The 11,224-nt window shown below is 49.4% G+C and overlaps 1 protein-coding gene across 1 annotated transcript; it reads right to left on the minus strand.

The window, feature by feature from the left end:
• Positions 1–4,019: 4,019 nt before the first annotated feature.
• ARL4C (ARF like GTPase 4C) lies at positions 4,020–5,931 on the minus strand. The gene is made up of 3 exons (XM_081095505.1): positions 4,841–5,931; positions 4,419–4,464; positions 4,020–4,249 (listed from the first exon to the last, which is right to left on the minus strand). The coding sequence occupies exons 1-3, from the start codon at positions 5,413–5,415 to the stop codon at positions 4,235–4,237; spliced, it is 636 nt and encodes a 211-aa protein (XP_080951631.1). The 5' UTR covers positions 5,416–5,931; the 3' UTR covers positions 4,020–4,234.
• Between the last annotated feature and the right edge of the window lie 5,293 nt (positions 5,932–11,224).

The raw sequence follows: 11,224 nt of genomic DNA on the forward strand, positions 1-11,224 counted from the left end.
TTGCCTTAACAAAATAAACAGTATCATCCAATACCAAGCGCCACCTGGCCCCTCAAGGACTGATTTGTTAAACCAAGGTTACATTAAGGTTGCACCAAAAAACAAAGGTTTCAGTTTTTGCTTCTGTTGAGTTCTAGTATTTTTACTCATAAGTAGTTCTGGTGGTTTTTATAAATGGCTTTTCAAGAATTTTTCAGGTTTCAGTTCTTACAAATGGCACCTGTCCCCTTTTGATGTCATCAGGCTCTTAAACATTTGCTTCTATAGTGATATATGTGAATAATGTAGTCAAGCCTTGCTCATGTTATAAGGAAAATCACTAAGCTCCTCAATGTTTTACTAATGTGTGGACATTTCCACGTCCTACAGAGCCATTGCAATGGCTCATCTCACAATCGTGATCTCAAAAAATAATATGATTTTGTATTTTCATCTTACTCAAAATATTGAATTGCAAATAATCATTTATAGAACGTCCATTTTCATTAAAGTTTACAACCCAAACAAATTGACATGAATTAAGTCATTGAAGTATTTACTGAGCACATACTATGAAAGTTTACAACCCAAACAAATTGACATGAATTAAGTCATTGAAGTATTTACTGAGCACATACTATATGCTCAATGTTATGCTAGGCACCAGCTATCAAAGACATACTCCTTATGGTGGAGAGGCTCACAGCCTAGAGAGATGGGCTGTCGGAGGACTGAGGGATTCACTAGTCTTCAGACCTCAGTTGAGCATCTAATTCGGCCCCTCACAGCTACAGAGGAGAAGACCTCGCCCAGGATGATCAGATTCTAGAGCTGCTTGTTTGACTCCACTCTGGCCTGGACCTGGAGTCAGCAGCTCAGGGTTTAGCAGGATGGGGACACCAAACAGGTATGAATAAAGAAAAATTGCAGTGACCTCATTGAAAGGCCTGTAGTACAGTTATCATGCATTCTACATATCGTTAGCAGCCCGTAACAACCAAAGTTACGTATCAAGTACCTGCTCTGCGCCAGGTACTTGATCATCACTTCACATTCATTATTGTCCCATCCTCCCAACAATCCTCACAATTCCATTTTACATAAGGGGAAACTGAGCTCAAGACTTCAGCAAAATCACCAGTCAGAATTTGAGGCTAGATCTTTTTAGCTCCAGAGGGAAGACACAACCATTACTTAGTTTTGTGGCTTGATAACCACCTCCACCAACTACAGATTGAACCTTCAGAGGTCCTACTGCTTCTCACCCAATCTCTCTCTCTTTAGAAAGTGGCCCTTTCCCAAGGGCATGGATTGATCATGCTGGTCTTAGTGCACCTGCCATTTAGGAGTACTCAGGTTCTTCTAAGGCAGCGGTTCTCAACCTGTGGGTCGCGACCCCTTTGGCAGTCGAACAACCCTTTCACAGGGGTCACCTAAGACCATCCTGCATATCAGATATGTACATTACGATTCATAACAGTAGCAACATTACAGTTATGAAGTAGCAATGAAAATAATTTTATGGTTGGGTCACAACATGAGGAACTGTATTTAAAGGACGAGAAGGTTGAGAACCACTGAATCTAAGGGTTCAAGAGTGGAAGTCAACCCGGTTATCTGCAGGGAGGCAGCTCCCTGAACAGCTTTATAATGACTAACAGTGTTACGTTAGCACATTGGTATTCCTAATTTTCCATAACCAGGCATTTTTGAAATAATTAACCACCAGGACCTTTACAATAACTGGGAGACCAGGGATGGGCTAGGCATTGAGGCCATTTTCCTAAAGGATTTGTGAGGATCACTGACAGGCACCTCTAAATCCACCTCTAAGGGTGGAACAGACACTCAAACCAAACAAGTAGAGACGACAGATTCAGCCCCAGAACCAACCACCTTCAGACCCGTCCCTCCCGTCAGCCAAGGAGGCCTAGAGTATAGACAGCAGAAATCATCCACAGACAACTTCCCCAAACATTTGCTTGTATAAATAATTTATTTCTGTTCACAGCATCATATAGGCATATAAAAGGGAGCGGGGACAGAAGAGGAAGGATGGATCAAGACAGAATTGTAGCAGTAGAAATGAAAACAGCCAGGAGACACAGTCCCAACACCATGACAGAGAATGGGGGAAGAGAATTGTTCTGAAACAAAGCTGGCCTCCCTCTATCTGTGAGAAAACGCTTCAAAAGTTCCTGTGGGGAGGCCCACTTCCTCCATGTGGCACCCACTCATTCTCCCAAGGGCAGGAGGCATCCTAAATCACTGACCGCTAGGTCGGAGGGGATCTCTGGGCTGATGCCTCCAAGGTGATATGTTTGTTCAGAGGTGAAATGGGCTATTAGGTCAAACATTATAGAAATCAACGGAGACTCTTAACTATTAGTTGAGACACCACAGGGTTTTACTTTACTACACAATTACTAACAGCTGACTGCACCCTTGAAGTGTTGATAGTGCAAGAAAACAAAAATCACTTCGCATCATCTGTAAAGCATGGCAGGATTTGAACAGTGATCTGGAGCCTAAGAATGGTGAGCATGAGAAGGTTACAGTATTTGGCATCTGCAATGTCACAAAATAAATATATTATTCTCTCAATAGTGTGGAACTACCAAAATGTCAAAGTGCTTAAGAAATTGTTGCATGTGAAGAAAATAAAGAAGATGGATTTTTTTTTTTTTAATAATTCTATACAGAGTCTTCAATGATGGGACCAGCCCATTTAGAAATCAGTGAATATGCTGTTGATATGTAAACTGAAATCTTGCAGGCTTTTCAACACTGCTTAGCTATATTTTCTCTACTGAGTTTCTACAAAAAGACCACCATTGGAGGGGTACCAGATACACCAACAAAGGAAGAAAGAAGATGGGCCTGCTAGGTTCCTTCTGTCAAAATATCTCATCTAAGAACTGGGTTTCAAGCAGGAAGCCAGGAATTCTATCTCTGGTTCATAAATGAACTTTCTGAGTGCAATGGACAACAGGCATGACTGTATCATTTGACTAACTCACGTGTTCAAGCACGATCATGCCCCATTTCAATAGGCTTCCTTCGCAAATTAACTTATAACGGTGGGGGGAACACATAATTCTACCTGTGAACATGGATTCAAAGAGGAAATAAAAATCGAACAGTAAGCTTAAGTTTCCCTTCCGATACCGTGTCTCAGGGTAAAATAACAGCTTTTGCTAACCAAGACTCAGTCCTGATTATAAAAAAATTTCTTTAAATTACCTTATTAAAAATATCTATTCTTTTACTTTATTTTCCAAAGCTTCTTTCAACTACACTGTCAAGTGCCGGGGCACAGGTGACCGTGACGTCACACGCTTGCTTTTTATCTCAAGCACCCACTGTGGTTCGCATTTGCTACGCAGGCCAGTTCCCACAAAGATGAATTAGGAAGAGCCTCATCCTGGTACTTTTCCTTCGCTTTTAAATCCATGCAGCAAGGTCAGCTTTTACAACAAGGTGGGGTTTTATTTTGTGATGCATGACATGAAATACTCTAATGACACATTTTTAATAAAATTCCTAAACAAGATAGACCTCAATGAAGCCCAATTAGAAATTTGAACATCTCGCCACTTGCAGCGTAAAGGGATATAAAAGGGCAGAGCAAAGTCTTTTTTTCCTACGGTGAATATTTCTAAGGTGAACATTCATTTGTATAAGTTTTTTTTTTTTTTTTTTTAACATGTCTGAAAACCAAAACCCATCATCAGGCGGTTAGTATGAGACATTCCTTGCAAAAAACCATCTTGCAATTCAGCACACATCTGCAGCTGGTGAGCTGGTGTGCTCACACAAACCAATCAGTAGGCTAAGAGAACTTAAGATTCCACACATATGGGTCTAGATATTTATATCAATGACATAGTACAGAGGGAGGTCCCTGTGTCCACACACACATCCATCCAGCATTTATACCCAGAGCCTTACCCTTTAAACACCTTTAGCTATCCTGCAAACAGTAAATGCATCATTTGCCACCACCTCCAACAGTTTTCACTTTATTTTATTTTTTTATTGGTCTCTTTGTGTGATAATGACCTACACATGGACAGGTCCAAACCATCTGGATGACGTCTGGTTCCAGGTGAAAAGCGGTTCTCAGCAAAACTGGTTCGGTAGCCACCACAAATCACCAGGAGAGGGGCATCTTCAGGGCCATTCCCTCAGCCAAGGTTGGTGTAGCACCCCATGCCCTGGGGCTGTGTATTGTTCCAGGCAGTCCTCTGATAGCCTAAACCACCATCTCCTTTGGTCCCAGAGCAGGACAAGTGAAATTTCAACAGGGTCCTGCCCTGTGACATAAAATTATCCGGCTTCCACCACCCATGGATGCAAGGAGTGATGGTTCCCCCAGCACCTCCCACTGCCAACATGCCCCCCACCCGGGGACACCCAGGGTTCTGGGAGTTGCATACCTCAGGTAACTCACAGGTGAGGGCGGGGCAGCCTGAACTTCTGGCCCTGCTGGAGTAGGAAGGAATCGCTTTTGTTTCTGATATCTGAGCCTTCCCCATGGCCCAGGAGGGCAGCCGGCAGCCCAGGCACGTCCACTCCCCAGGGCGGCCTCCCACCCCATCAGGGAGCTCAGGCATTCAGACAAAAGGTCCCCTGAGCTGGGGGTGGGAGCAGGTGAAGGGCAGGCTGGCAAGTCAGCCTATACACCCAGGTTAAGTCAATAATCCTGCATCCGGGTGCAGAGATTCCATGTTAAAAATTCGAAGCATCGCTTTGGTTCGCTGTCTTTGTTCGCGGACGCGGGTTCTTGCACATCCATTCATTCCTGCCTGGCTCACTCGCTCACTGCCCCCTCGCTCCCGAGCGCGGCCGGGCACATTACCGCTTCTTCTTCTGCTTGAGGGACTTCCTGCGTTTCAGGATCATCTCATAGAGCTTGTCCATGCCCTCGGTGAGGCCCTCGCCGATGATGGCGCACGCCGGCTGGACGTGGTAGGTGGTGGCCGGGATGAGCTCGTGCAGCGCCAGCTGCTTCTCGATCTCGGCCACCGGCAGCGACTTGGGCAGGTCCTGCTTGTTGGCGATGACCAGCAGCGGCGTGCCCTGGTTCTCGGCGAACTTGGTCACCTTGTGCAGCTCCGTTTTGGCCTCCTCCAGCCGGTCCACGTCCACCGAGTCCACCACGTAGATGATGCCGTCCGTGCAGCGGCTGTAGGATTTCCACAGCGGCCGCAGCTTCTCCTGGCCGCCCACGTCCCAGAAGTGGCAGCTGATGCCCTTGGCGGTGCCGTTGCTCAGCTTGATCTTCTCCGTGTTGAAGCCGATGGTGGGCACCGTGTTCACGAACTCGTTGAACTTGAGCCGGTAGAGCACCGTGGTCTTGCCGGCCGAGTCCAAGCCCAGCATGACGATGTGCAGGGACTGGAAGGCCGAGATGTTGGAGGAGATGTTGCCCATGGCTCCTCGCTGCGGCGCCGGCCACTGCGGCTGCGGCGGGAGGGCGCCGCCCCCCGAGCGGTTAAGGGCCCGCCGCGGCCGGAGGCACCTGAGCTCCGCCCGCCGCCCTTCGCCGCGACCTGCCTGGCCTCCGGGGCGCAGGGCTCGGCGCGCTCAGACGCCGCGGCCCCCCAGCCCGCGCCAGCCCAGCATCGCGTCTCCCGGGAGGGCTTTTGTCTCCTGCAAAGCCGCCTCTGCCGCTGCGACGCGGGATGCTCGCGCCCGAAGCCCTCCTTCGGCCCCGGCTCGCTCTGTGTCTTCCTCGGGCCGCACCCCCACGCTCGGTCGCCGCCCGGCTCTCCGCGGCTGGCTCTCGGGGCTCCGGCAATCGCCTCTGCCCTGGGCGGCGCTGCGGGCCGCTCCCGCTCCCGCTCCCGGGGCGCGCCTCGGAGGCGCAGGCGGGGGCGCGGGCTTCCCCGGGCGTCGCTGCCGCCTCGGTCCCCGCAGTCCCCGCGCTACCGCTGCCGCTGCCGCCGCAACCGCCGCCGCCGCCAGCCTGCAGCGGCGGGAGGGCGCCCGGCTCCGCCCCTCGCGGCCCCGCCCCTGCGGCCCCGCCCCCGCCGCGGCCCTAGGTCGGTGAAGGCTTCTCCGCCCCCCGGGCCGTTTTCGCGCCCTTAGGAGCGTTGGGAATCGCCCTCGGGTCCCCCTCCCGTGCCGCGCCCAGACAATGGGCCCGGGAGCTGTCTCTGCCTCCGGGCCCGCTGACGCATCTTATAAAAATAGCTCTGGGCTCCCGGAACTCCCTGCCCCCCCACCCCCGGCCGGCGACTGCCCCGCGGGGCCACAGCCGAAGCGGGGGGCGGCACCACCTGCCTCGGAGAGCGGGCTCGGGGTTCCCGCTCTGCAGGCGCTGCCGCTGCCCGGAATCCGAAGTGAGGCAGCGGAGGGCAGCGTCCGCCCAGGGAGTGGGGAGCGCCCGGGGGTGGGGTGAGAGTGCCCCCTGGGGAATTAGGGCGGTAGGGTCAGGTCTCCAGCCCCCAGGAGAAGGGAAAGGAGGGCGCTGGCTTCAGTGAACCACCAGCCTGCACCCCGAGCGCGCCGCTGTCCCCAGCCTGGGCACGTTTCCACTCGGACGCCCTTTGTCCGGGACCCTGGTCTTCCCCAAGCCCTGGCTCGCTTTCCTTCCTGAGCTCCAGGGGCCTCCACCAGGCCACCGCGCACGGGAGGCGCCAGTCTGTGCCTAGGATGCCCGGAGGCCCAGCTTTTCCTGCCTGGCGGCAGGGCTGCGTGCAGGGGTCCAGCATTTGCACCATAGGCTGTGGTGGAGGTGGGGAGATAGGTGGGGAGATAGGACACTTGATCTCCAGATAACGCAGACAACTCAACATTCCAGACAGCCCCTTGGCTGCCCTATTTTGTTCCCACCAACTATGCTGACATCCCAGGTCCAACGTTGACATCCCACCCTACTTTGAGAACTGAGAAGCACCTGCCCACAGGGGAACCGTTCTTCCTGCACCTGGGGATTTAGACGCACTTGGCGGCTGAAACAAAGTAGATCCATAGTTTGGAGTCCGTGGCACCAGAGGTTACAAACACCAATGTGGGTCCCTGGCTTCCAGCTCCCCTCACTCCAATTCAGCGGTTTAATTCCGATTTGGGAACACCTAACACATGCACATTCTCTCTGGATGCAGAGGAACCAGTGCGTTATGGGGAACACACAGACCTGAAGGAGGAGAGGCTACCAGCAGGGGGACGGTCACATCCGCTCAATTCCCACTTATGAGCAGGGTTGAAAACGATAACCATTTAGGAGTAAAACCCCACATTTTATAGGCATGCTTTCCTTTACCACCTTCCTTCACAAGCCACGATAAGATATATGATGATAAGATAAATGGTTTTGTTGGTACTGAAACATGTGAGGAGACCACAGCTGTAAAAACAGGACAAGCCATCCTGTCTTTGGAATTCTCGTGGGGGCAACAGCCATTGCAACCCTCTGCCCTCCAGAGTGGGTGCAGGGATGGGGAATGTAATGTCAGGGCTGGAAATGGACTTGAGGATTATTCTGTCCAACCAGCCAGAGGAGGAAACCATGGGCCAGTGCTGCTCTTCACTTTGCCAGGGTGGAACCTAGATGCAGAGGCCTGCCCCCAGTCCAGTGGTATTGGTGCCGAGGGCTGAGGGCCTGCCTGCTCTCTCTCTCACTTCACCCATACTCTAGGTCGGGGGGGGGGGGGGGGGGGCGGGGGCAACCTTTTTGTTAGTGCGTGCCAAAACCAGCAAAATCTCTGACTCATAATTCTTCTGCATGCCAACCCTAATTTTTTGAGAACATATTACGCCTACTTGATATCTCTTAAGGTGTACGTATGTGAAGAGCCTTGAAGAAATAATAAAATTCATTTGAGCAACCAAAACACAGTATATGATGATGAAAAATACATTTATTTTTTAATGTATACATGTACACTGATAGTCCGACAAAAAACTTTATGACTCTGTTTGATATTATCAGTGGGACTTTTGCTGCTGCATCACTGATGACAGAGATTTTACATCAGGTTTATATTTCATGACCTTCAGAGATATATGCACGAGCTACTACTTTCATCTGTCAGGCTATTCCTATTATGAGACTTAACAAAATTCATCACTGAGAACAAAGATTCACAAGCGTATGTGGATGAAACCAAAACACTGGTCGGATCTAGGAAGGCAGGGAGAGTTAAGGCAGAGGCATAGAAATTGCTCTGCCTCTCTCTCGTCAATGCACGTCTATGGTCTTTAAGATAACTTGTTATGTAAAATTATTTATTTATCTAAGATGCACCTACACTGAATTTATCTGAAAAATAAAAAAGTCGATATTAAGAAAAAAATTGTAAATGGGAGATTGTAAGAGAGGGTTTCGCGTGCCAGCAAAAGTTACTGGCGTGCCATGGTTGGCACACGTGCCAGGGGTTGCCCACCCATTCTCTAGGTTAATTTAATGGGAAGTGAAGTAGTGAGCAACCTGAATTAAGTGGCAAAAGACAGAAATTCAACTCCAAATGGGTTGGACAAGCATGCAAGCATATTCACTGGCAGATTTGAAAAGTTCATGATTCAGGCATGGCTGGATCCAGGAGCTCAAACGAAGTCTTTAGAGCAGACGTCTCTTCATTTCTTCTGTTGCCCTCCGCATTGATTTGTTTTCCTACTGGCATCCCTGGACTCACATCCTCAGTTTATATCCTAGAGAAAAAAGTCCTATCTCTTTCCCATTAACTGTGACAAAAGCCAGAGGACCCATCCCTTTGGCCTTCCTGGCCCACCCCTGGATCAAGCATTACTGTTCAGAAGGATGGAGCACACGGATAGGTGTGGCCCAGGGACACAGACTGGGGAAGGGTGATCCCCAAAGAAGAATCAGGCACCTGTCTCCAAAAGGCAAATGGTCGTGAGCAAGCAAGAAGAAATGTCGGTGTAATTTATAATGAGGTCATTCTGGTTATTGGGAACTGTGGAAGACAGAATTTTGTGTTTTTGTAGTGATTTTCTTTGCTTTCTTCAAGGCCTGCCCCATTGATAGCACCTCCTCATTAGACCATTTCTCCTTCCTCTTTCCTCTGTGCCCCAGGCAGGGCCACTGCTGGGTGGTAGTCCGAGATGGGACTTTGATGAGTAGCCTGGAACCTGGGCATTTGGAAAGGCACAGATCAGACGGGGACCCTTTTGGCCTGGCTCCCACAAATGATCTTAACATAGGGCTCCTTTCCCTCACTTGCCTCCATCCCCGGTCAGGTCTTGTTTTTGTTTTAAGGGTGGTAGGAGGGAAACGTTTTAGTAAAACACTCGACATGTTTTCCTGGTGCTGTATTAATGACTGCCAACAGTGGTTTTCACTGCAGCTCCCACATTTTGCTCCCCCGCCATGGGGTTTAGCAATCCAAGCGCTACCTATTGTCCAGTAGAAAAAGCAGAGTCACAGACATTAATAGAGCCTCCCAGAGCAGAGCCATTCAACAGCAACTCACCGTAACTGAATGGCAACCACTCCGCATTCTAATTTCACTCACCAGGTGATGCGTTGGTTTTACAGTTGATAATTTAACTTACTAGTATTTCCCATAAAAATGTCATTCGGCTCAGTCAGCCTTCAAATATGAATTGCAATGAGAAGCACTGGAGTGATGAAAAGGAAAGTCATGTTTACCTCTATGTCAGAAATGCAAGGCCCACTTAGAACCTCTTTCTACATGGACTTAGCATCATGGCTGATGGTCTGGGCTCTGTCGACAGACTGGGTGGGTGCCTTGTGGTTCTCACCACATTCTAGTCATGTGGCAATACCCACATCAGTATTTCTCAAACTTCCCATTTTCAAAATGTACCTAACACGTGTGGTGGTTGTGACGCACAAATGACATAATGCATGTACAGTGTTTGGCACAGTGCCTGGCACACAGTAAGTGCTCAATAAACGTTGGCTTTGATAACTGCAAAGAAACCACTTTGATACTGTAGTACGGAGTCATATGAGTAGCGATGCCCCCTCCCAGTTGGCATGTGTTCCACGGAGTGGAAAATATTGGCTGCGTGTGCTACTTTCTTCATTTTAATTAATCCGAAGACGTTCCTCAAAGAATAATGTGTGCTGTGTCTTGCCTGAGATGAATTTCACTTCCAGCAGCAGCAATATTTCAGCTCCTCTCCCTTCTCTTCTGCATCAAGATGACTTTACACCCAGAAAAGAACTCAATTAGTTTGAGTTAAACAGAATGCAATTGGATCCTGAAATATTATCTTTTTTTCCCCCTTTAAGGGCTTAGAAATAAGTGTGCCGCCTATTGAAGTGACTTTTGAGTGTTATCTAGTGATCAGAGCAATGTATCTCATGGTTATTATCTTTGAGTTATTAAGGCTAATAAGATGCAAAGGTGAGCGTCCCATCCACAGGTGAGTGTGGATAAGGATACAGATCAGAACTGGGCATGCGAGTCCATCAGCACGCATATAAGGAGAGAGATTATCTGCGCTTTCTGATTGGCTCCCTGGGTTCAGGTCCACTGCCCCTGTGCTTAGCTGTTATAATACAGGAGTGCCCTCTACTGAGCTTCTTGTATAATGGATGAAGGCCTTTACAGGGGTAAGTTTGCCTAGTGAATGTTCAGTCCATACTGAACAAATGAATGGATAAGCAACTCCCTGATCTGATTCTCTATCTGGATCTGCGGGACCAATTCTCTTAGACCCCCACTTGTTAAGATGAGGAAGTGCTTCTGTTGGGGCCCAGAGCTTGGGGATGTTAACTTTCCAATGCAGACTCGGGTCTTGTCAGTGTGGCCAGTGCAAAGCAGGAGGGTGACTGGCCAGGAGAGAGAAGCAGAAGCCGGGCAGGGCATGGAGGGGTCTGACCAGGAAAGCCATTCAGAGAATCACAGATTGATGGAAGAGAGAGGGACTCAGCATCCAGGAAAGCCAGCTGAGATTAGAGATGGGAAGAAATCAATCTTTGCATCTTATTCAGTGGGCAAGCAAGGCAGCCAGAAACGGAGGTGGGACCAGGAGTGAAGAATCAAGGAGGCCAGTTGGACAAAGAAAGCAATGAGGCCTGAAGCAGCCGGAGCCAGGTGGTCCAGGATTGAAATTCTTTGGCTGGTGGGATTGTTTCCTTAACAAAGAACTCACCCACACCCCCAGAAGTCTCGGGGAGTGCAGGATGGGATATGTCTCTGTCACTGGACAGGCTCTGCATTCCAGGTGAAATGCCAGCCCCAGGCAACACACAGAGGGACTAAAAGACGCTGCTTCCAAGGGGAGTTTTGTGGATGGTGCAATA

This window comes from Myotis nattereri (assembly GCF_964212035.1).
Source record: "Myotis nattereri genome assembly, chromosome: 7".
Taxonomy (NCBI): domain Eukaryota; kingdom Metazoa; phylum Chordata; class Mammalia; order Chiroptera; family Vespertilionidae; genus Myotis; species Myotis nattereri.